Consider the following 26632-nt stretch of genomic DNA (forward strand, 5'->3'; position numbering starts at 1 on the left):
CTGTACATCAGAAAAGCAGAACCTCGTGATCTATATTAATGTCTTTGCACAGTTGTTTGAAGGCTCCAGATTTCCAGCGGCTTGCGAGCCGCATGCGGCTCTTTTGGTGTCACGATGTGGCTCTCCAGCTCCTTGCACAAATATTAATGGTTATATTATTTTCAAATCTCATAACAAAAATTATATTAAATTAAAATTAAATTTAAACAGGATAAAAACACTTCATCAGAGAACAGTGAGAATAGGTGGAGTATAGAGTAAACAGCTGACTGCCGCTTGGGCACCAGGCCCAACCCCACAGTCCTGCTGTAGCCAGCCCCGTGACAACCACTCCATCCTTGCCACTGCCCAAATGCTGACTTTTTTGAATATCGTTAAATGGGGACTGTTAATTTAGAATGAATTTCCCTATCCGTCAGTAATCATTAGTTTGACGTGAGTGAGTAGTTTTTATTAACTTCCTACTGTTGAGCCGGGTACTGGACGGTGGGGTACGAGTTTACCCTGGGCTCTGTGGGATGGAAGATAAGCCTGGTGAGAACCAAAGGACAGGAGTGACAGATACACGGTAATCAAACTTATATCCAAGCCAGTTAGTCGGAGTTTGCGGTGTTGAGGCCTGCATGGCTAATGGGAGACACCTCCTGAGCCGGTGTTAACCGTATAAAAAAAATAAAAAATGTACAGCTTCCAAAATGGAAACAAGTGTATGTTTTTATATGAATAAATATTATTTCATATTTAAAGCTATTTATTTTAAATAACAAATCAAATTTATTCATCTAATCCTAATCAAATAATAAAATATTGAAATAAAAATGTCAGAGGCTCTTTAAAAAATGGGAAATGGTCAAAATTTTAACTTATAGCTCTTCCATCTCAAAAGGTTGCCGACCCCTGAACTAGAGAATAATTTTTTTTAATTGTTTCCCATTTAAACATTGATACTAACCAGGGGAAGCAACAAATTTCCTGAATTTTTGCAAGGTAACAAAAGTAATAATACAATATAAATTGAAATGATTGTTTTATTTATTATATTTTACACAACTATTAATACGTTCTTAAGTAATATTTTGTCCATTCTTCGTAATTATTGGATTTCTGAATAAATTTGCTCTAAAAATATGTATAAAAGCATTAGTCTTTTGATCGAGTTGGAAAATTAGGATCCCTTGAAATCAAGGGACAAGTTCAAATTGCTTGAGTATGTGTCGGTAACCTGCATCTCGCGAGGCGCATGCAGCTCTTTTGATGTCAAAATGCGGCTCTTCAGTTCCTTGCACAAATAATATTAATATATATTACTATAAAAAAAAAAACACCTTCGAACAAGATAAAACACTAAAACAAAATAAAAAAACATTGAGAATAGATGGAATAAAGTGTATAAGGACAGCTGAGAGTCCCGTGGCAATGGTTCCATGCTTTCCACTACCAATGTCCACACTTTGTTTCGAATATTGTTCAATAGTGAATGTTATTTTATTGAAGTTGCATTTCTTTATATGTCAGCATTCATAAATTTGACCTGAGTGATGTAGCATTTTAGTTATTAGCTTCTAAATTGGGTAGGGATAGCACCAAAGCTATATAATTATTTTTTTTATACAAGCAGAGATAGCTAAAATAATTTAATGTTTTGTGCAAAATAAATAGATATAATTTCATACTTAGGGGCCTAAACTAAATTTATTTAAAATTTATTCACCTAATCCATATTAAATATTAACATAAAATGTTAGTGGCTGTTTAAAAACTGGGAAATTTTATAAATTGTAACTTTTGGCTCTTCCGTCTCGAAAGGTTGCCGACCCTTGATATAGACGAAGACCAGCAACTGCGAACACGAACTCACGTCTGTTGATTTTTCAACTTGAAAAGCAAACAATGGTGAAAGCTTGATTTCATTAAAAATTTGTTATTTAACATCTACGGACATGTCTGCTATAAGCTGCTGAGTAGTATTGTTAGGCAGAGATATTTGTTGCATCTTTACTGCACTGGAATGCCCAAAATTTATTTCACCATCTTCAACATGCAGGGTTTGATGAGATTTTCTCCTATTGTGTTTTCTTTTTGCTTGGCATTTTCTATCGCGACTTCATTTGATGCTTTCACGAAAGCTGTGTTTCCTTGGTGAAAACTTCCTGTTCTATCAAGCCTCTGATGTTTGCAACTAGCTTCATGCTGATGAAAGAACTTTATATTGTTTTTGGTGTGTTCCGAATGACTCATCTCAAAATGACGTTTTAGTTTTGAATATTTCATAAACTCGTGACTGAGAAAAACTTTATATACAGTACGCATTGCTTCTTCTCTATTCCATTTCCAGTAATGTTAGTAAAGCGGAGTTTCAGATATTCTTCTAAATGTTAATGTTTTGTTTCTCATTGCTAAGGTTTAGTGTACCAGAAAGCCCTTCGCGATCCCTAGTTTGGGAACCTTTGGCCTAGAACATAGCAAGCCAGGAAGTCAAATCAACAATGTTATGTCAAAGAGACTAGTTATATATAACTAGAAGCCCACTAATGTCATTAGACTAATTTTTTATTAATTATTTTTATTTTCTACTTAGTAAAGTAGTGTCTGCGTATATGTTCCTCTTTTTGGCTTCAAATTCCTATTTTTACTCATGACTGTTTGTACTTTTGGCTGACAGGTGCAGGCATGTCTGTGAGTATAACTGGGGTATTGGACTCTGGAGGACAAAATACTAAAATGGTTTTCAATAACACTACCTTTTCCCACAACAAAAGCAGGTTGAAAAAGCGTAGTGCAAGTGTAAAGTATTTAGTGAGCTCAAGGTTCTAGAAAAAGTCTGGAATTTTGAAAAGTGAATTTCAGTCCCTAGTTTTTGGTATGGAATCTAGTTTTAGAATCAAAACTTCTCCACAAAGTCCATTTTTCCGACTAACAGAAAGGCTATTTTTTTTTTCTGTCAATTTTTTCCCCATCGCACAGGCTTACACGGTTTTACGTTTTTGGCTGGGTCACAGTAGAAGCCCCACCACTGAGTCACAAAGTCATTGGGAGAGGAGGGGGAGGAGATTGTTAGACCTCAGTAGTTTTTTTTTTTGTGTTGTGTGAATGTATTACAGGTATGTAAAATTGTTATCTAATGAAAAAATGATCTCCTATAAAAATGTTGATCTCTCAGTTTTTACCCACTATTTTTCATGAAATTTATCTGAGTTTCAGTCATAGCAAAAAATTCTGGGGGAGGCATGTGAGCATTAGTTAAGGTATAATTTATCTATCTGTATTTTTAATTCACTTTCCGTTAAATTGTTTCTGAAATATTTGTCAATGTTGACAATAAGGGCTGACTAACTGCCCCTCCTTTATGTACCTTCACTGATATCTAAACTTATTGTGACCCCAAGTACATATTTGGTAGCTCTTAGCTAGGGGGGGTGGAATGAAAGTCACGTAACAGTCCATTCTATGATGTATTAAAAAGGCTTACTGATGTCTAGACTACTGTGACCTAACTGGGGACAAGTAGAGGTTTTCAAATCCTACTGGTTTTTGTTTAGATTGTCAAGCATTACTAGGACTACCAAAATGTATTCATTCAAAAAATAAAAATGATACCTGTTGATAATCCTTGTCAAATTTTAATTGATTTAAATAAGAAATCTATATCTGAATGTTGCTGAACCCATTTTTTTTTCAGATCCATTTCTTGTGTCACTAGTCTAGGATATTGTCAAATGTAGCTGAACCCATTTTTTTTTCAGATCCATTTCTTGTGTCACTAGTCTAGGATATTGTCAAATGTAGCTGAACCCATTTTTTTTTCAGATCCATTTCTTGTGTCACTAGTCTAGGATATTGTCAAATGTAGCTGAACCCATTTTTTTTTCAGATCCATTTCTTGTGTCACTAGTCTAGGATATTGTCAAATGTAGCTGAACCCATTTTTTTTTCAGATCCATTTCTTGTGTCACTAGTCTAGGATATTGTCAAATGTAGCTGAACCCATTTTTTTTTCAGATCCATTTCTTGTGTCACTAGTCTAGGATATTGTCAAATGTAGCTGAACCCATTTTTTTTCAGATCCATTTCTTGTGTCACTAGTCTAGGATATTGTCAAATGTAGCTGAACCCATTTTTTTTTCAGATCCATTTCTTGTGTCACTAGTCTAGGATATTGTCAAATGTAGCTGAACCCATTTTTTTTTTCAGATCCATTTCTTGTGTCACTAGTCTAGGATATTGTCAAATGTAGCTGAACCCATTTTTTTTTCAGATCCATTTCTTGTGTCACTAGTCTAGGATATTGTCAAATGTAGCTGAACCCATTTTTTTTTCAGATCCATTTCTTGTGTCACTAGTCTAGGATATTGTCAAATGTAGCTGAACCCATTTTTTTTTCAGATCCATTTCTTGTGTCACTAGTCTAGGATATTGTCAAATGTAGCTGAACCCATTTTTTTTTCAGATCCATTTCTTGTGTCACTAGTCTAGGATATTGTCAAATGTAGCTGAACCCATTTTTTTTTCAGATCCATTTCTTGTGTCACTAGTCTAGGATATTGTCAAATGTAGCTGAACCCATTTTTTTTTCAGATCCATTTCTTGTGTCACTAGTCTAGGATATTGTCAAATGTAGCTGAACCCATTTTTTTTTCAGATCCATTTCTTGTGTCACTAGTCTAGGATATTGTCAAATGTAGCTGAACCCATTTTTTTTTCAGATCCATTTCTTGTGTCACTAGTCTAGGATATTGTCAAATGTAGCTGAACCCATTTTTTTTTCAGATCCATTTCTTGTGTCACTAGTCTAGGATATTGTCAAATGTAGCTGAACCCATTTTTTTTTCAGATCCATTTCTTGTGTCACTAGTCTAGGATATTGTCAAATGTAGCTGAACCCATTTTTTTTTCAGATCCATTTCTTGTGTCACTAGTCTAGGATATTGTCAAATGTAGCTGAACCCATTTTTTTTTCAGATCCATTTCTTGTGTCACTAGTCTAGGATATTGTCAAATGTAGCTGAACCCATTTTTTTTTCAGATCCATTTCTTGTGTCACTAGTCTAGGATATTGTCAAATGTAGCTGAACCCATTTTTTTTTCAGATCCATTTCTTGTGTCACTAGTCTAGGATATTGTCAAATGTAGCTGAACCCATTTTTTTTTCAGATCCATTTCTTGTGTCACTAGTCTAGGATATTGTCAAATGTAGCTGAACCCATTTTTTTTTCAGATCCATTTCTTGTGTCACTAGTCTAGGATATTGTCAAATGTAGCTGAACCCATTTTTTTTTCAGATCCATTTCTTGTGTCACTAGTCTAGGATATTGTCAAATGTAGCTGAACCCATTTTTTTTTCAGATCCATTTCTTGTGTCACTAGTCTAGGATATTGTCAAATGTAGCTGAACCCATTTTTTTTTCAGATCCATTTCTTGTGTCACTAGTCTAGGATATTGTCAAATGTAGCTGAACCCATTTTTTTTCAGATCCATTTCTTGTGTCACTAGTCTAGGATATTGTCAAATGTAGCTGAACCCATTTTTTTTTCAGATCCATTTCTTGTGTCACTAGTCTAGGATATTGTCAAATGTAGCTGAACCCATTTTTTTTTTCAGATCCATTTCTTGTGTCACTAGTCTAGGATATTGTCAAATGTAGCTGAACCCATTTTTTTTTCAGATCCATTTCTTGTGTCACTAGTCTAGGATATTGTCAAATGTAGCTGAACCCATTTTTTTTTCAGATCCATTTCTTGTGTCACTAGTCTAGGATATTGTCAAATGTAGCTGAACCCATTTTTTTTTCAGATCCATTTCTTGTGTCACTAGTCTAGGATATTGTCAAATGTAGCTGAACCCATTTTTTTTTCAGATCCATTTCTTGTGTCACTAGTCTAGGATATTGTCAAATGTAGCTGAACCCATTTTTTTTTCAGATCCATTTCTTGTGTCACTAGTCTAGGATATTGTCAAATGTAGCTGAACCCATTTTTTTTTCAGATCCATTTCTTGTGTCACTAGTCTAGGATATTGTCAAATGTAGCTGAACCCATTTTTTTTTCAGATCCATTTCTTGTGTCACTAGTCTAGGATATTGTCAAATGTAGCTGAACCCATTTTTTTTTCAGATCCATTTCTTGTGTCACTAGTCTAGGATATTGTCAAATGTAGCTGAACCCATTTTTTTTTCAGATCCATTTCTTGTGTCACTAGTCTAGGATATTGTCAAATGTAGCTGAACCCATTTTTTTTTCAGATCCATTTCTTGTGTCGCTAGTCTAGGATATTGTCAAATGTAGCTGAACCCATTTTTTTTTCAGATCCATTTCTTGTGTCACTAGTCTAGGATATTGTCAAATGTAGCTGAACCCATTTTTTTTTCAGATCCATTTCTTGTGTCACTAGTCTAGGATATTGTCAAATGTAGCTGAACCCATTTTTTTTTCAGATCCATTTCTTGTGTCACTAGTCTAGGATATTGTCAAATGTAGCTGAACCCATTTTTTTTTCAGATCCATTTCTTGTGTCACTAGTCTAGGATATTGTCAAATGTAGCTGAACCCATTTTTTTTTCAGATCCATTTCTTGTGTCACTAGTCTAGGATATTGTCAAATGTAGCTGAACCCATTTTTTTTTCAGATCCATTTCTTGTGTCACTAGTCTAGGATATTGTCAAATGTAGCTGAACCCATTTTTTTTTCAGATCCATTTCTTGTGTCACTAGTCCAGGATATTGTGAGAGTGCTTGCTGCCAACCCTGCTTGTACTGCTGCAATACAAAGCAGGTTCACTCAAACCCTCAACAGTATTCTCAATTCAGATTCAGAAAAGCTTTCTCCTGGCTTAGTCTCGGTATGTTGAATGTTTGCAAGTTTTGCTTTGGTATGTTGAATGTTTGCAAGTTTAGTTTTGGTATGTTGAATGTTTGCAAGTTTTGCTTTGGTATGTTGAATGTTTGCAAGTTTAGTTTTGGTATGTTGAATGTTTGCAAGTTTAGTTTTGGTATGTTGAATGTTTGCAAGTTTAGTTTTGGTATGTTGAATGTTTGCAAGTTTAGCTTTGGTATGTTGAATGTTTGCAAGTTTAGATTTGTCCTTTTATCATCAGTGTCAATCCTGTAAAAACAGTTTTTGAAATGTCTCTTCCACCTAGTTTTGGTATGTTGAATGTTTGCAAGTTTAGATTTGTCCTTTTATCATCAGTGTCAATCCTGTAAAAACAGTTTTTCTCTTCCACCAAGGTTTCCATTGAGATGGTAACCTGCCTTATTCGCAGTGTGCCCCTACCCTTGTCTGACACAATGTTATCCTGTTTTATGCCTGTCATTCATGCTTTGCTTACCACAGATGATAGCTCCACTCTACAGGTAAGCTGATTTCATATTCATTTGTATCTTTCTGTTGGTAGAATTTATTGAGACCAAAATGAAAACAGCCATATAGGCAGTATTTAAACCAGGATGTAACAAAGTTTTGGCACATTTCCTAAATTGATCAGAATTTGAATGTTCAATCGGAACATTGCTGCTTATATATTCTAAATATTTTCAGACAAAAATATTTTGAAAAAATGTATTCTTAATTGTTGCAGTTGTATGAAGAAAATGTACATCTCCTGAGCCTGGTTTATGAAGGAAATGTACATCTCCTGAACCTGGTTTATGAAGAAAATGTACATCTCCTGAGCCTGGTTTATGAAGAAAATGTACATCTCCTGAACCTGGTTTATGAAGGAAATGTACATCTCCTGAGCCTGGTTTATGAAGGAAATGTAGATCTCCTGAACCTGGTTTATGAAGGAAATGTACATCTCCTGAACCTGGTTTATGAAGAAAATGTACATCTCCTGAACCTGGTTTATGAAGGAAATGTACATCTCCTGAACCTGGTTTATGAAGGAAATGTACATCTCCTGAACCTGGTTTATGAAGGAAATGTACATCTCCTGAACCTGGTTTATGAAGAAAATGTACATCACCTGAACCTGGTTTATTTCCTGCTTATGTCGCAAGCGTAGTTGTCTAGTTATAAATTATATACTTGTATTTAATTCACCTTCCGTTTTAAAACTGCTAGCTACAAACTCTACCATTTCAGTTTTGAAACCTCAATTTTATTTTGAAATCTTGGAAAGCCTGGAAAAAGTCTGGAATTTAAGGAAGTGAATTTCAGACTTTAAAAAGTCTGGAATTTAGGGAAGTGAATTTCAGACTTTAAAAAGTCTGGAATTTAGGGAAGTGAATTTCAGACTTTAAAAAGTCTGGAATTTAGGGAAGTGAATTTCAGACTTTAAAAAGTCTGGAATTTAGGGAAGTGAATTTCAGACTTTAAAAAGTCTGGAATTTAGGGAAGTGAATTTCAGACTTTAAAAAGTCTGGAATTTAGGGAAGTGAATTTCAGACTTTAAAAAGTCTGGAATTTAGGGAAGTGAATTTCAGACTTTAAAAAGTCTGGAATTTAGGGAAGTGAATTCCAGACTTTAAAAAGTCTGGAATTCTCGCGAATTGTTAGACCTCAGACTTTGTGAATGTGTTGCGCGTATTTAAAATTGTTTAATGAAATACGGATTGCCCATAGAAATATTGAGTTCTTGATTTTACCTGCTATTTTTTTATGAAGTTTGCAGGCAGTCATAACAAAAAATTAAGTGGGAGGTGTGTGAGTGGTAGTTGAGGTATAAATTGTCTATCTGTATTTTAAATCCAAAGTCGGGCTCCTTCTTGTAACAACTAGTCACTGATATCTAAACGTATGTGTCAACCCACAGTGACCCCAAATACGTATGTGGTACTCAATATTTCTATGGGCCTAGAGAGCGGGGTAGGAACGGCTAAGCTAAGCCCTTATGTGGTGGTGTCTTTATGGTCCCCACGTAGAGAATTATATATATAGATAGGTGTTTATATTTAACTTTCTCTAGCCAAATTGACAGAGAAAAAAACTTTTCTAAGGTTGCCTAACCCGCTCCACATAAAATTAAATTTTTCTAAATAATTGATTAAAATGAAACTATTTTGTTTCCAACATTATGCTTGTGTAATCTGTTCATGATCTAATTGCATGTTTTCAATTAAACTACTACTAAAATAGTAGTCCTATCAGTCAATAGTGAAAGTTAATGTTGCTTAAAAAGAATAATAATAAAGTAATGTATTTAGGTCTACTCTTGTTGAGTAGCCTAGAATTATTCCCCTTTGATATTTAGTTCCTAGATCTAGAGAATAGTTTTTTTGGAAATACTTAAGGAAAACAACATTCCACATGCGGTTGCCCCCTTCTCCCAAACAAGTGAAGGGGTCATTGTGAGGTCACAGTTATCTAGACATTAGTAATAACGTCTGCATGAACTGTGATGTAACTTTTATTCCCCTCCCCCCAGCCACAAGATTTTCTCTATACTTCATATATACGAGAAAGTAAAAATGGGTTTCTGCATACACGTGACCCACTGCACCAGGGCTCCCCTATGGGCATTTTCAGTGTAAACAAACCAGGGGTTGCATCTCCAAGTTGCTGAGGGTGATTAAGTTTTCATTCAGCACCCTCTCCAAATGTAACCATGTTCCAGAACCTGGTAATATTAATGACTCCAGCATCCCTAACAAAAGGGCATACATCCTTGACACCACAGGCTTCTGTACAGGCCCCCCTACTTCCTTTACAGGCTTCTTTAGAGCCCCCCCCCCCCTACTTCCTTCACACCACTATGGCTTCTGTACAGGCCCCCATATGTCTTTTACAGGCTTTTGTACAGGCCCCCATATGTCTTTTACAGGCTTTAGTACAGGCCCCCATATGTCTTTTACAGGCTTTTGTACAGGCCCCCATATGTATCATATGTCACCAATTGAGTCTCATTGTCCTTAATTGGTCGTGGTGGACCCTAATGTTAGCAGCAGTACTTGCACAGGTCCATCCTAATAAAGGCTCCCGGTCCAAAACCCCCTGAACATAAACACCCCACCCCCGTCATAAACCCCTGCGACATAAATCCCAGCGACACAAACCCCCAGCGACACAAACCCCCTGGATAATAACCCCAGACTGAGGTTTATATAAGGAAATAATAACGATGATGAGAACCAAGAAAAACTAAATAACATTTAATTAGTTTTATTTTTTTAAAGACTAAGAAAAGAGTTTCTACATATAAGCATGCTATTAGAAAGTCAAGGAGTGACCTTGGTTGTATTTGATCAAAGATGGGGCACCGACAACACCTTAGATATAGGTCATCCACATGTGGGAGCCGTGCGGATCAAAGCAACACATTCTTAACAATTCAAAAGATGTGAGGGATTCACCGGCGGAAACTTGGTTGATATCCACCTTGGCACACAGAAGCATGGTATAAATATAACATGAAATTTATTTCTCCTCAAATCTTATCATTTCTGGAATGGAGTTCGTTCAATCTAATAAAGGCTATTTAAAGGTGATTTTTGAAGGCTATGTTTATGTCAAGCAAAAAGATTTGGCGAATGGTGTTGTGTCATTTGAGTGTGCCAAAAGACGCAACAAGGCAGAATGCAAAGCTAAGATACAGATTCATGGTGAACAGCTTGTTGGACGTTGTAATGAACATTCGCATGGACCAAATCAATCATTGGCTTTTGTTCCCATTGAACACATTAGTTATGCCTTTGATAAATTATCGGAAATTTTCCAACAAAAAGCAATGCCAATTGCAGACTATTTCGAGGACTACTATATTGGCAGACCACAACGTCGAGGTCAAAGACAACCTATGTTTCCACTTGACATTTGGAACATGCACACACGTGCAGAAGACCATATGCCAAAAACAAATAACTCAGTTGAAGGCTGGCACAGAAGTTCCCAGTCAAATTTGGGATGTTGCCACCCAGATGTTTGGAAATTTATTGACTTTATTAAAAAGGAACAATCGCTCCAAGAGGTTAATTGTACACAGATTAATTCAGGTCACTGTTTACCAAAAATGAAAAAAAATATATTGATAGCAGCGCTCGAATTTTAACTTGTCAAAACTTTAAATGAGCTTACCATTGCTCATAATCTTGTCTTTTTAAAGTTATAATAAAAATAAAATACTGTTTTTTTTCTAATGTTTGTTTTGTATTTAATTATTAATTTTGGTTCTCATCATCTTTGGTTTTTCCTTATATAAACCTCAATTGGGGGTTTTTGTCCAGGGGGTTCATGTAGCGGAGGGTTTATGTCCAGGGGGTTTATGATTGGACACCCTAATAAAACATTTGTCTTGAAGTTTGATTTGGTTTTGGTCTCACAGCCACCACCCCCCCCCCCCCCCCCAGACCTGTGCTTGTTTATAAAACAAGAGAAAAACTGTGTCAGCTACCAGCGTCTAATCCACCCTTATCACAAAGGTAAATAAGGTGGATTTACTTGTTGGTGCTGTGTGGGGGTCATGGATTACAAGCTTTTATTCCCAGTGCTCCTAAGGCCTACCTCCCCTAGCAGGGTGTCCAAACCACCGGATGACGTGGCACATTTGTTTCAGTTTCTTCACAAATTTTGGATTAGCTTTGAATGAGAACAAAAGCTTACTTTTATTCGTTAGAGTATGAACAAATGTAACTGAATGCAGCTCTGCAGCATTAAAAAATAACAAATATGGAAATATTGGAAAAAAAATTTTCAAACCTTAGACTTTGAATTCAATTTAATAAATATAATTCAACATTAAGAGTTAATATCAGTAATGTTAAATATGGAAATACCACTGTATGCACAAATAAATCTTGCACATTTACAATGTTGGATCCACATTTCAAGGTCAGGTGCAAATCATACTGTATACAAGGTTGTATCATATCAAATGAAAGCCATTATTTTGGTAGGTTCAACTTTTTAACTTAATGTAAATAAATGGTGCCATGAATTATCCTAAATATTATTTCCTTTTAAAGAGTGGTGGTGAATGTTTAAGAGCTTTCACATCTGTGGCCTTGGATCAAATTATTCAACTTAAAGATGATTATGGTAAGCAGCTATTAGTTTAATGAATATACTGAGCCGCTATTAGTTTTTAAGTTATAGTTTAATGATTATACTGAGCAGCTATTAGTTTAACCCTTTACAATCAGGGTTCTGAAATTTTTTCTTTTATGCACGACCCAACAAAGCGACATTAGTTTTTTTTAAAATTTGTTGCCAATGTAAGGCGTGACAGGATGATGACTTATCTACTTCCCTAGGCTTAAACTATCTGGGTCAGTGCAAGTCTGATTAAAATCCTAACCTTAGTCTAAACTAAAGTCTAAACTAAAAGAAAACAATAAAAGCTAACAGTTTATAAAATTCATTAAATGGAAACAAATTTTCTATAATAAAAAAAAAGTAATTCTACACTACAAAATAAAAAACAACTAAAGGCGACAAAACAAAACAGACTAAACATAACCAAACACTAAACAAACATACTACACAAACATCTAACCAAACACCCAGCCAAGGTGCAAATGCAACTTTCACGCACTCGGTGCAGTTATTTGTTGAATTCTTTAAAGGGAGATAAATATTTGAGGTGAGAAGACTTGAAGTAAGTTTTGTGTTAATCCACTCATTTGATAAGTGGCATCAAGGAATCTTAAGACACGGATTATGCTGGAGCAAAACAAGCTTGAGCAGGAAGAACTAAAAACTAACTTGAACACCTCATGATGTTGCTCTGGGGAGCAGGAAGAACTAAAAACTAACTTGAACACCTCATGATGTTGCTCTGGGGAGCAGGAAGAACTAAAAACTAACTTGAACACCTCATGATGTTGCTCTGGGGAGCAGGAAGAACTAAAAACTAACTTGAACACCTCATGATGTTGCTCTGATTATTTATCTGTCACCTTGGTGTGATATAACCAGTGCAAATGTATGTAGTTGGCAGTGACCATTTCTGATGAAGAACATACTATGACATTTAGTCTTGTTCTAGTTGTAAGGAAGAAATATTTAAAAGATTAATATATAGATCTACAGCCCTAAGCTTTTAATATAAATATATTTACACATAAATACACATATATACATACACACATATACACACACACATTTATACTTAATTATATATAACCTATCTATATATACATACACACATATACACACACACATTTATACTTAATTATATATAAGCTATCTATAATATAAGCTGCCAGGTAGTGTGTCAGTCACTCATCTGGCAGCTCTCTCTCTCTGGGTGCAGCTGGCTCTCTGGGTGCAGCTCTCTCTGGGTGCAGCTGGCTCTCTGGTGCAGCTCTCTCTCTGGGTGCAGCTGGCTCTCTGGGTGCAGCTGGCTCTCTGGGTGCAGCTGTCTCTCTGGGTGCAGCTGGCTCTCTGGGTGCAGCTCTCTCTGGTGCAGCTGGCTCTCTGGGTGCAGCTCTCTCTGGTGCAGCTCTCTCTGGTGCAGCTGGCTCTCTGGTGCAGCTGGCTCTCTGGTGCAGCTGGCTCTCTGGGTGCAGCTCTCTCTGGTGCAGCTGGCTCTCTGGGTGCAGCTCTCTCTGGGTGCAGCTCTCTCTGGGTGCAGCTGGCTCTCTGGGTGCAGCTGGCTCTCTGGGTGAAGCTCTCTCTGGTGCAGCTGGCTCTCTGGGTGCAGCTGGCTCTCTGGGTGCAGCTGGCTCTCTGGGTGCAGCTGGCTCTCTGGGTGCAGCTGGCTCTCTGGGTGAAGCTGGCTCTCTGGGTGCAGCTGGCTCTCTGGGTGCAGCTGGCTCTCTGGGTGCAGCTGGCTCTCTGGGTGAAGCTGGCTCTCTGGGTGAAGCTGGCTCTCTGGGTGAAGCTGGCTCTCTGGGTGAAGCTGGCTCTCTGGGTGAAGCTGGCTCTCTGGGTGCAGCTGGCTCTCTGGGTGCAGCTGGCTCTCTGGTGCAGCTCTCTCTGGGTGAAGCTGGCTCTCTGGGTGAAGCTGGCTCTCTGGTGCAGCTGGCTCTCTGGGTGCAGCTGGCTCTCTGGGCGCAGCTCTCTCTGGGTGCAGCTGGCTCTCTGGGTGCAGCTGGCTCTCTGGGTGCAGCTGGCTCTCTGGGTGCAGCTGGCTCTCTGGTTGAAGCTGGCTCTCTGGGTGCAACTGGCTCTCTGGGTGCAGCTGGCTCTCTGGGTGCAGCTGGCTCTCTGGGTGCAGCTGGCTCTCTGGGTGCAGCTCTCTCTGGTGCAGCTCTCTCTGGTGCAGCTGGCTCTCTGGGTGCAGCTCTCTCTGGTGCAGCTGGCTTTCTGGGTGCAGCTCTCTCTGGTGCAGCTGGCTCTCTGGGTGCAGCTCTCTCTGGTGCAGCTGGCTCTCTGGGTGCAGCTCTCTCTGGTGCAGCTGGCTCTCTGGGTGCAGCTCTCTCTGGTGCAGCTGGCTCTCTGGGTGCAGCTCGATCTGGTGCAGCTGGCTCTCTGGGGGAAGCTGGCTCTCTGGGTGCAGCTGGCTCTCTGGGTGCAGCTGGCTCTCTGGGTGCAGCTGGCTCTCTGGGTGCAGCTGGCTCTCTGGGTGCAGCTGGCTCTCTGGGTGCAGCTCTCTCTGGGTGCAGCTCTCTCTGGGTGCAGCTCTCTCTGGGTGCAGCTGGCTCTCTGGGTGCAGCTGGCTCTCTGGGTGCAGCTGGCTCTCTGGGTGAAGCTCTCTCTGGTGCAGCTGGCTCTCTGGGTGCAGCTCTCTCTCTGGGTGCAGCTCTCTCTGGGTGCAGCTCTCTCTGGGTGCAGCTGGCTCTCTGGGTGAAGCTCTCTCTGGTGCAGCTGGCTCTCTGGGTGAAGCTCTCTCTGGTGCAGCTGGCTCTCTGGGTGAAGCTCTCTCTGGTGCAGCTGGCTCTCTGGGTGCAGCTGGCTCTCTGGGTGCAGCTGGCTCTCTGGGTGCAGCTCTCTCTGGTGCAGCTCTCTCTGGTGCAGCTGGCTCTCTGGGTGCAGCTCTCTCTGGTGCAGCTGGCTCTCTGGGTGCAGCTCTCTCTGGTGCAGCTGGCTCTCTGGGTGCAGCTCTCTCTGGTGCAGCTGGCTCTCTGGGTGCAGCTGGCTCTCTGGGTGCAGCTCTCTCTGGTGCAGCTGGCTCTCTGGGTGCAGCTGGCTCTCTGGGGGAAGCTGGCTCTCTGGGTGCAGCTGGCTCTCTGGGTGCAGCTGGCTCTCTGGGTGCAGCTCTCTCTGGTGTAGCTGGCTCTCTGGGTGCAGCTGGCTCTCTGGGTGCAGCTCTCTCTGGTGCAGCTGGCTCTCTGGGTGCAGCTCTCTCTGGTGCAGCTGGCTCTCTGGGTGCAGCTGGCTCTCTGGGTGAAGCTGGCTCTCTGGGTGCAGCTCTCTCTGGTGCAGCTGGCTCTCTGGGTGCAGCTCTCTCTGGTGCAGCTGGCTCTCTGGGTGCAGCTGGCTCTCTGGGTGCAGCTGGCTCTCTGGGTGCAGCTCTCTCTGGTGCAGCTCTCTCTGGTGCAGCTCTCTCTGGTGCAGCTCTCTCTGGGTGAAGCTGGCTCTCTGGGTGCAGCTGGCTCTCTGGGTGAAGCTGGCTCTCTGGGTGCAGCTGGCTCTCTGGGTGAAGCTCTCTCTCTGGGTGAAGCTCTCTCTCTGGGCGAAGCTCTCTCTGGGTGAAGCTGGCTCTCTGGGTGAAGCTCTCTCTTGGTGCAGCTCTCTCTGGGTGCAGCTGGCTCTCTGGTGCAGCTGGCTCTCTGGGTAAAGCTCTCTCTCTGGGTGCAGCTGGCTCTCTGGGTGCAGCTCTCTCTGGTGCAGCTGGCTCTCTGGGTGAAGCTCTCTCTGGTGCAGCTGGCTCTCTGGGTGCAGCTGGCTCTCTGGGTGAAGCTGGCTCTCTGGGTGAAGCTGGCTCTCTGGGTGCAGCTCTCTCTGGTGCAGCTGGCTCTCTGGGTGCAGCTCTCTCTGGTGCAGCTCTCTCTGGGTGCAGCTGGCTCTCTGGGTGCAGCTGGCTCTCTGGGTGCAGCTGGCTCTCTGGGTGCAGCTGGCTCTCTGGGTGAAGCTCTCTCTGGTGCAGCTGGCTCTCTGGGTGCAGCTGGCTCTCTGGGTGCAGCTGGCTCTCTGGGTGCAGCTCTCTCTGGTGCAGCTGGCTCTCTGGGTGCAGCTCTCTCTGGTGCAGCTGGCTCTCTGGGTGCAGCTGGCTCTCTGGGTGCAGCTGGCTCTCTGGGTGAAGCTGGCTCTCTGGGTGCAGCTCTCTCTGGTGCAGCTGGCTCTCTGGGTGCAGCTCTCTCTGGTGCAGCTGGCTCTCTGGGTGCAGCTGGCTCTCTGGGTGCAGCTGGCTCTCTGGGTGCAGCTCTCTCTGGTGCAGCTCTCTCTGGTGCAGCTCTCTCTGGTGCAGCTCTCTCTGGGTGCAGCTGGCTCTCTGGGTGCAGCTGGCTCTCTGGGTGCAGCTGGCTCTCTGGGTGAAGCTCTCTCTGGTGCAGCTGGCTCTCTGGGTGCAGCTGGCTCTCTGGGTGCAGCTCTCTCTGGTGCAGCTGGCTCTCTGGGTGCAGCTCTCTCTGGTGCAGCTGGCTCTCTGGGTGCAGCTGGCTCTCTGGGTGCAGCTCTCTCTGGTGCAGCTGGCTCTCTGGGTGAAGCTCTCTCTGGTGCAGCTGGCTCTCTGGGTGCAGCTGGCTCTCTGGGTGAAGCTGGCTCTCTGGGTGCAGCTCTCTCTGGTGCAGCTGGCTCTCTGGGTGCAGCTCTCTCTGGTGCAGCTGGCTCTCTGGGTGCAGCTGGCTCTCTGGGTGCAGCTGGCTCTCTGGGTGCAGCTCTCTGGTGCAGCTCTCTCTGGTGCAGCTCTCTCTGGGTGAAGCTGGCTCTCTGGGTGCAGCTGGCTCTCTGGGTGCAGCTGGCTCTCTGGGTGCAGCTGGCTCTCTGGGTGAAGCTCTCTCTCTGGGTGAAGCTCTCTCTCTGGGTGAAGCTCTCTCTGGGTGAAGCTGGCTCTCTGGGTGAAGCTCTCTCTTGGTGCAGCTCTCTCTGGGTGCAGCTGGCTCTCTGGTGCAGCTGGCTCTCTGGGTGAAGCTCTCTCTCTGGGTGCAGCTGACTCTCTGGGTGAAGCTCTCTCTCTGGGTGCAGAGGTCCAGGGAAACAGTCAGCAGTTTACATTACACACTGGGAGGGTGGAAGGGGGTTTGAAAAAAATCTGGACTGATATCCATGAGAGCTTTGTGTCAATTTAGTTACAGTAGAGGAGCACTAGTATGCAGTTATTATATTTATACACATGTGTAATATAAATATATCTATATAGACACATACATATATTTAAATATATAAACTTGATTGTGGGTTATATTTGTCTTTTTCCAGACAATAATGGTATGCACTACACTGTGCAGGTGATATTTAAATTGCTTGACCCCAAGACTTCTGAGCACACTGCAACTTTTGTGGGTAGACTGGTGTCCACTGTGATAGGAAAATGTGGAACCCAACTTGGAGAGAATCTAGATTTGATGCTTAGAGCCGTCTTAAGTAAAATTCAACAAGCTGAAACTTTAAGTGTTTTGCAGGTCAAATCTTTTCACATTCACTTTCTTACTGCAAATAATTGAGCATCCAATAAAAGTAATTGAAGATGTATGTTTTACCACTCAATTCAGGGCTTGCTAATGGTGTTACCTGATTATGTATGTTTTACCACTAAATTCAGGGCTTGCTAATGGTGTTTGCTGATTATGTATGTTTTACCACTCAATTCAGGGCTTGCTAATGGTGTTTGCTAATCTCATGCTGACTCAAATGGAAGCGGTGCTGGACTTCTTGACTAGTGTACCAGGACCAACTGGCAAAACAGCTTTAGAGTTTATTTTAAATGAATGGTGTGGCAGACAGCATCTCTTTTATGGAAGTTATGAAAGAAAAATCAGGTAAAAACCCAGCCTAGATAATGTCTGTTCCATAATATTGCTTTATTTGAAATGGTATTAGTGGATCAATTTCCATTCCAGCACACTGGCTTTGTGTCACCTACTTGAACATGCCATTACTAACAATGATCTTCCCATTTCCAGCACACTGGCTTTGTGTCACCTACTTCAACATGCCATTACTAACAATGATCTTCCCATTTCCAGCACACTGGCTTTGTGTCACCTACTTCAACATGCCATTACTAACAATGATCTTCCCATTTCCAGCACACTGGCTTTGTGTCACCTACTTCAACATGCCATTACTAACAATGATCTTCCCATTTCCAGCACACTGGCTTTGTGTCACCTACTTCAACATGCCATTACTAACAATGATCTTCCCATTTCCAGCACACTGGCTTTGTGTCACCTACTTCAACATGCCATTACTAACAATGATCTTCCCATTTCCAGCACACTGGCTTTGTGTCACCTACTTCAACATGCCATTACTAACAATGATCTTCCCATTTCCAGCACACTGGCTTTGTGTCACCTACTTCAACATGCCATTACTAACAATGATCTTCCCATTTCCAGCACACTGGCTTTGTGTCACCTACTTCAACATGCCATTACTAACAATGATCTTCCCATTTCCAGCACACTGGCTTTGTGTCACCTACTTCAACATGCCATTACTAACAATGATCTTCCCATTTCCAGCACACTGGCTTTGTGTCACCTACTTCAACATGCCATTACTAACAATGATCTTCCCATTTCCAGCACACTGGCTTTGTGTCACCTACTTCAACATGCCATTACTAACAATGATCTTCCCATTTCCAGCACACTGGCTTTGTGTCACCTACTTCAACATGCCATTACTAACAATGATCTTCCCATTTCCAGCACACTGGCTTTGTGTCACCTACTTCAACATGCCATTACTAACAATGATCTTCCCATTTCCAGCACACTGGCTTTGTGTCACCTACTTCAACATGCCATTACTAACAATGATCTTCCCATTTCCAGCACACTGGCTTTGTGTCACCTACTTCAACATGCCATTACTAACAATGATCTTCCCATTTCCAGCACACTGGCTTTGTGTCACCTACTTCAACATGCCATTACTAACAATGATCTTCCCATTTCCAGCACACTGGCTTTGTGTCACCTACTTCAACATGCCATTACTAACAATGATCTTCCCATTTCCAGCACACTGGCTTTGTGTCACCTACTTCAACATGCCATTACTAACAATGATCTTCCCATTTCCAGCACACTGGCTTTGTGTCACCTACTTCAACATGCCATTACTAACAATGATCTTCGTCTTCAAGATATTGTCGTACAAGGTGAACCCATTTTACAATCAGGACATGGCATACAAACAAGAGCCAAATCAAAAAACAGTAAGTAGGTCGTCTGAATTGGGTACTTTATTAATTGGATAGTAGGCAAACAATCTATGTGAATTTTTTTATTTTTGCAATAAGACAAGCTTGTATTTTATACAGGGTTCTCACAGAGCGGGGGGGAAAAATGAGAATTTTAAGATAAAGTTTCCTGGTTGGGAAATTTTCATAATAGCTGGGAATTTTTTTCATACCCCAGTAGTTTTTGCCCAATAGACAGTTATTTTTAGCAGGCTACAATTTTCCTGTACTAAGTATTTATGAATGTATCTCACATTTCATCTCCTCAAACATGACATCTTGATCACGGGTGCACTTGATTTATTTTAAGCTTAGTAGAACTTTCTGTGAACTCACTGTATAGTCTAGGTGTGGACCTAAATAAATTTCAATAAATGACTAGGATTGCGCGTGAATAGTCTTGTTTTATCTCTCCCCCATTTCTTCTTCTTTGTTCCTAATTTTTAGTGTTGGAAGGGATTGAGCCTTATCTGCCAGAGGGTTTGAACTCGAGACTGTTTCGAGTTCAACAACCATGAGTTTTTACTGACTGACCATGCCTCCATCAGAATAAAGTATAAGTGTCAACTGGTTATGCGCCATTTCTTTTTGGATTTGCTTCCATAGCCTTTGTCCAACCAAGAACAAACTATAAGGCAGCAGTTGTTTGATTTTGGAGATGTCTCTCCTAGAAGAGTGGCTGTCCCTAGCTAACTAGCCTCATCTGCCCGAGACTTTTTTTTACTGACTCGACCACTCCGACCCCTTCTCCCCCTTTTTAAGGATTACCATTTTAGCAGACTATTTCATAGTGATACTGAATTTGCGAGAAACAGATTTTTAAAAAACTCAGGAAATTGTGAGTTTCTTGCGTTCATGGAGAAAGTTAAAGGCTAATGACATCACCGACAATCTGAAATGCGAAATTGGCCAGCTAAGATTATCTCATGGGGGAGGGGACATAATTGTAAAAACTGGAGTAAATAGGTCTTCTTGAACTCAATATTACCTCAAGTAGGCTTATGTGTTTGATACAGCTTGTTTGTTGTATTTAAGGGAAGGGGGAAAATAAAGTATAGATATGTTACAAACAGCAGGAATACATCAGTGTACATTTCTACAACATTTTTAGTAGGCTTCAAAGTCTGACTACTATCAATTTAATCACTTAATATTAATTGTACTAACATAAACAGTTGTTGGGGAAGGTTCTAGAAATGTAGTAATACGTTAATATAACACAATATAAATCAAATGTTCTGAAAAGTAAGTATTTTCAATTTTATTTAAACTAATTTCTGATGCAATATTAAGTTTAATCATTTTAAAGTTTCAGTTTGGGATTGAATTTAGGATATGAAAAAATAAGTAACACCCTTTTAAAAATGTCTGCTTTTATGTGGTTTAATTAAATTTAATTTGGCAAGTTTGTTTAATGGTTATGCACATAAAAAATTATCTGGAAATAGTAGTGAATTTTCTAGTAAAAAATTGGGGGAATCTTGTTTAACCTACATTCTTATTTCACTGTATTCGACTACAAGGTGGGTCAATTTAACCCACACACTTTTTATATAAGAAATTATATTTGCATATGTATATTTTTATAGCATAACTATTATTTTAATGATAAATGGACACTAAAATTATAGTTTATATACATTTCTACTCTAAATTTTAGTTTTAGGTTATTTATTATTATACTTTTTAGGCATAAATAAAACTAGATGTTACTAAATATAAAAACTTATACCTTTACTACCAATTTATTTTTCATATGCAAGAAAACTCAATCACAATATCAGTTTGCACATTGATTAAAGCTATATAAACTAGAGATAGAATCTATATATTTGACAAATAGTTGATATTTTCCCATCTAACATGTTATCGTATCTCGCATAATTTTTGTTTGGATGACACTATTGAGCTGAACACCCAGTGGCTGGTTTCAGAAGGCTTTTTTTTTCTATTTGATCTAATGTGAATTGCAGTATTTTTTTTATTTGATCTAATGAGAATTGCAGTATTTTTTTTGCAGTATTTTTTCTATTTGATCTAATGTGAATTGCAGTTTTTTTCTATTTGATCTAATGGGGCAGAACCAACTCTTGACTTTATACACATTTTGTAAATCTGCTGCTGTCTATTTGTAATAGCTGTCACTTTGAATTTCAACTTATTGGGGACATTTGTTGCAAATTGAAAAATATGGTCATTAGTTACCACTTAGTTTGCCCATTGGGGCATATTGCTAGAGCCATAAATGGATGATTTCATGCAGTCTTTCCATTTTGATGTCATCATTTTGGCATCAATATGCATGCTTGACACAGATTAGTAGCCAAAAACTTAGTTCAATGTAAAGTACAAAGTTATCAGAGATTGATACATCAGTTATCTCTATATCAATATCCATTGATTTATCAAAATATGGTCCCATATACTTAAAAGCTGTAGTCAAGGAGTTGGTCCTATTTTACCCAACTATGGTTGGACTGACTGAGATGATGTAATCTTTCATCCACATACCATAATAGACCTCATCAGATTGCTTTTATCACAAAAGACTGTGTAGCTACAAACAGTATTGGCCTCTTGCTATATCTTTATTATATCATAGCCTATTACATAACTTCCTAAATACTTTATTGACAGTATGGCATTAATTTCCAAATTCAGCTCCAAAAAAAATAAGTTGAGGTCTGATTCATCGCTTTCAAATTGATACTGTAGCCAATGAACCCATGCAGTCATCAGTTGGTACGTCTTAGTACATCTGTCCAGCTTCTCAATGTGTAGGCCCACATCTAGCAATCCACTTCAGAGCTGAAAAAAAGTTTCTTATTGGTATCTTCGGTAAGGCAGGAAGGGATACAAACTTATGAGCCCAAAAGGTCTAGCCCCAAGGGAAGTTGTTTGAAATAAGTCTAGATTTATACCACTTTCCCCATCACTAGTAGAGTTTTTTGCTATATATAATGTATTCGGGTCAATTTGACCCATGTTAGTAGGGACAGGTGTAGTGAACTTAAACCTGCTATAGGTATAGGTAAGATATCTAGAAGCTTAAAGCAATCGGTCCAGTGGTTGACCGGTAATCAACTAAAATGTAGCATCGTTGGGTCAATAGGGATAGGCTTAAAGCTTTCCATCTAACACTCGACTATTTGTGTATTGGATTGAAATATACTTGTTCTAGTACTTAAACTTTGAGAATGTCCAAGTGTTGTGTAACTTTTTGTGAGTACTTCATTGCATTATTGCTCTATAGTTTGAGTATTTCATATTAGTAAAATTCACTTCAACTTTTATTGATAAACAAAGAAAATGTTTAAACATCCAAATGCTAAACCAGAAATGTCAAACCATCTACACAGCTCCAGATGAGTGGACCACAATTCCAGTACTGGTGAAGATTTATAAACTTTTGATTCATGAACTATCCAACGCAATTGAGGAAAACCTGACCCAAGATGATGAAGAGGAAGTAGGGAAATTTTTAGCCTTTACAATTAGAACATTGGGCAAGATAAAACTTTTCTTCACAATTAGAACTTAGGGCAAGATGAAATATTTCTTTACAATTTGAACTTTGGGCTAGATAAAACTTTTCTTTACAGTTAAAACTTAGGGCAACAGTTAAAACTTAGGGCAACAGTTAAAACTTAGGGCAAGATAAAACTTAGGGCAAGATAAAACTTTTCTTTACAGTTAAAACTTAGGGCAACAGTTAAAACTTAGGGCAAGATAAAACTTAGGGAAAGATAAAACTTTTCTTTACAGTTAAAACTTAGGGCAACAGTTAAAACTTAGGGCAAGATAAAACTTCTCTTTACAATTTGAACTTTGGGCAAGATAAAACTTCTCTTTACAATTTGAACTTAAGGCAAGATAAAACTTCTCTTTACAATTTGAACTTTGGGCAAGATAAAACTTTTCTTCACAATTAGAACTTTTGGGCAAGATGAAAATTAGACTTTATTACATATGATCCCTTTGATTATTGTTTTGTAATAAAAGGAAGATGATGATGATGATTGTTTTGTAATAAAAGGAAGATGATGATGATGATGATGGAGAAGAAATTGAAGATGAAGATTTTGCTGTGGCAGGGGAGTCTCTTTCAGACCTGCTGAACAATTTGAATTATGAAGGTAAAGTATTGGAATATGTTTGCTAATGCATGGAAAATTATTTTTTAACATTTTAATCCACCTAGATGCGGCAAGCTTGTTGCAAATACAATTTAAACAGGAGATCCTATATTTACTGTTACTCATAGTCTGCAGTGGGCCTTGAAAAAAGGCTCTGAATACAGAAAAACTAATCTAGATATTTAAAAAGCATTGAATTCCATGGAAGGGTAAAACCTGGAATTTCGTTAGTTAACCTTGAAAATGGTACTTTGCCAGATTTTCAGTTGCTGTATTGGATCTAGATCTAGTAGGTCTACTCCAGGGTTCGTATGTAGTCTGGAATTTAGAAAAGTAAATTTTTTACTTTAAAGTCTAGAGAGAAGCTAATTTTTAGGCTGGTTAAAATAAAGGTGGAAAAGTAGATATTTAACTAAAAGCATTTGTAGAACATGCTCACGCATCTCGCGTGGTAGGCCTCACGGTCACCGCAACCATGAAAAGTGGGTGAGGCAGGGGTGGAACTACAGTGCCGCCAGACACCGCAATGCTGGGGGCCCCAGGCCATTTAGGGGGCCTATAGCCGACAATAATCAATTTTTTTTATAGTTAAAAAAATTATTTTTTTCTATTAAAAAAACGAACAGATCTACAACAGTAGTGATGTTTTACAGTAGCTAACACATGTTGTTTCGTTAAGGAAAAAAAATATATACATGAGTTGTAGTGTGAAAGATAGGCAAACGTTGAAACCACTTCCATGACTTATTTCCCTTTTTTTAAAAAGTCAAATACGTGTGCTCTTAAGAAACTTTTAATAGATTTGCACTAAACAAATTAAAAAGCAATTACTTCTCTTAATTATTATATTTTTAAAAAATACATAATAAAGAATGGCAAAGTATAAAAGGGAAATGTATGAAAAACTAATAATATAAATACATAAAAATATAAAAATAAACATAAGACGAGAAACCATTACACATACAAAGCTTTCATGCTTCATATTCTTTTTACCTACTTGTAAGTAAGGAAGCATTATGTCAGACATTAAAACAGATAATTTCAAAACATACTAATAGCACTCGTTCTAATGTTATAATTGGTTTTAATTAAAAATAAAAACTAAGAATTTTTACTATTTTGAACAAGCCCGTATTGAGTATTCTATGTTTGTGTTGTGTGTGTGTGTGTGTATATATATATATATATGGGGGTCAACATTTCTTTTTTTTTTTTTTGCGGGGTGGCCCTTTTTTTCTAGTTCCGCCATTGGGGTGAGGTAAAAGTGGTATAATGAGAACAGCGCTTTTCTAGGCACATTTCTGTTTCATACTTTTTAGTCTTTTATATCAATTTGCCTTTTCTTTTTGTTTATCAAAATGGAACGAGAAACAAATAGTCTAAGTCAACGCAAAAATTTTCTGCCATTTTTTAAAAGGGAAATGCAAAGTTCCGTTAAAATGGAAAAGTTTCATCTCGGCTGGAGATAATCCAATAAATAACCACTAGGTAAAGTTTTATATAAGATGCAGCCAAGTGGTCGTACATAAATGACATCACATTTATGAGCCGAATTTTACCCTAACCGTATCGCCATAGCTAGACAGCCACACAAGTAGTTCAGTCTATAGCCCCACCCACCTCTCCAAAATTTTTGTCATTCAGGACTGCATATAACTTCTATCTAGCTTCATGAAATTATGTAAAATAATGGTTAAATTCGAGAGCTACACAGTGTTCATTGGTGATCACTCTTTCAATAAATAATATTCTTTTGTATATAGCTGTAGCACATTCACAGTAAGTTTACACGCTGTAGACAATCCATTTCACATACCCGAATGACGTAGTTTAGTTACTGAGTGAATGGCATTCTTCTGTAAACCAACGGAACAGTCATAAAGCAGAAGTGGAAAATAATGCCATTTGAGTATGGGTAGAAAAATGATAAAATAGATCGTCTGAAAAGATTTTTTTTTTCAGTCGGTTGGCAGAAAAATATCTTCTTTTTTTTTTACTTATAACTTATAAGTTATTTTGGCTTAAACTTTCTCAGAAAAGTTACATCTCTGTGTTATTTATTAAAAAGGCCAAATTATAGATTCTATAATCAAAGAAGTATTTTTGTTTCACTTTCTGCAGGATTTGCATCAGTAACTGAAGAGGATGACGATCCTGATGCTAAAAATGATCCTAATTATCAGATCAATACTCAGGTAAAAATATTGAAAGCTCACATTTGATTGGTTCTATGATTCATCCTCTAGCAATCTGTGTTGCTAACTTCAGCCTCCGTGGTCAAAATATGGCTATCCTAAGAGAGTAATGTATCTATTAGCTACAGAGAAAAAGAAGACTACTGTAAAAGCTGAGTTGGTGCCAATCAGGCATATTCAAAAAGTAAACCAGCATTTGCTTTATATCAGAGATGTCAATTTTCCCTACAGTTTTAAAAATTCGTGGTGGAAATTTTTTTCTTATGCCCAACTTTTACAAAAAAAAAATTTTCTCACGGCTATTTCTTTCTAGAATATAATATTACAATAATGAGTTAATTCTTTCTCTCCAGGCCTACTTGACGGAATTCTTGCAGTCTTTATCCAGTCAGCCTTGCTATTCCATGTTCAGCCAACATCACAATCCTTCAGAGAGACAAGTACTTAAAACTATCAACATCAACACATGATTAGTCTTCAATACTGCAAATGGATGAGAAGAAAAACCAAGAGCTTGTTATAAATTTTTGACTTGAACCTTGTAATGACTATTAGTCATGTTTTGTTTTGCATATTTAGAATTATACAAATTTTAAACTTGATTTTACAATATATTTTAAAAATGTTATTAAAGTATGTTGAGAATGTCTATCACATATGTGTTTAGTAGAAGATGTAATATTTATTCTAATGCATGTCTGGGATACATAGTCTAGAAATGGAAAAAAGGTTTAGAATTAGGTAAGTGAATTTCAGACTTTAAATTTTTTTCTAGTTTTTGGGCTGGTTAAAAAATTAAAAAGGAAAAGCAAATTATTTTGAAGGACTATTAATGTATAGCCATGTGCAGTTTACATAAGTTTACATATTTTAATCAATTTTGTGTACATTTTTGACACATTTTCATTAGTCACCAGCTTCTTCCGTTCAACAAGGAGGTTGGCAATGTGCTAAGGTAACATAGCTGTGTCCAATTATTTTAAGGAAATGTCATCAAAATATTTTTTTAAAAACCTGAGAAAGTTGTAAATAGTTAGAAAATGTGATTCTTTCCCCCCCCCCCCCCCCTCCCAACTCACTTGTAAAGTGCTTGATATTTTAAGGTGCAATTATTCAGTGGTCCACTTCT

The 26632-nt window shown here is 39.0% G+C and overlaps 1 protein-coding gene across 1 annotated transcript in view; it reads left to right on the top strand.

Annotated features, from left to right (window-relative positions):
• LOC131935890 (importin-9) overlaps positions 1-26157 on the top strand; it is a 65925-nt gene extending 39768 nt beyond the window's left edge. Inside the window, exons 16-25 of the mRNA XM_059292617.1 lie at positions 6688-6836; positions 7225-7350; positions 11896-11968; positions 17174-17376; positions 17567-17733; positions 19012-19145; positions 22529-22638; positions 23206-23305; positions 25430-25503; positions 25857-26157. Coding sequence (XP_059148600.1) covers positions 6688-6836; positions 7225-7350; positions 11896-11968; positions 17174-17376; positions 17567-17733; positions 19012-19145; positions 22529-22638; positions 23206-23305; positions 25430-25503; positions 25857-25973 — 1253 coding nt within the window. The 3' untranslated portion in view covers positions 25974-26157. The remainder of the gene's footprint in view (positions 1-6687; positions 6837-7224; positions 7351-11895; positions 11969-17173; positions 17377-17566; positions 17734-19011; positions 19146-22528; positions 22639-23205; positions 23306-25429; positions 25504-25856) is intronic.
• The last annotated feature ends 475 nt before the right edge of the window (positions 26158-26632 follow it).

The sequence above is a fragment of the Physella acuta genome, unplaced genomic scaffold, assembly GCF_028476545.2.
Source record: "Physella acuta isolate Inbredline_101_S28 unplaced genomic scaffold, ASM2847654v3 ptg000163l, whole genome shotgun sequence".
In the NCBI taxonomy this organism is placed as follows: domain Eukaryota; kingdom Metazoa; phylum Mollusca; class Gastropoda; family Physidae; genus Physella; species Physella acuta.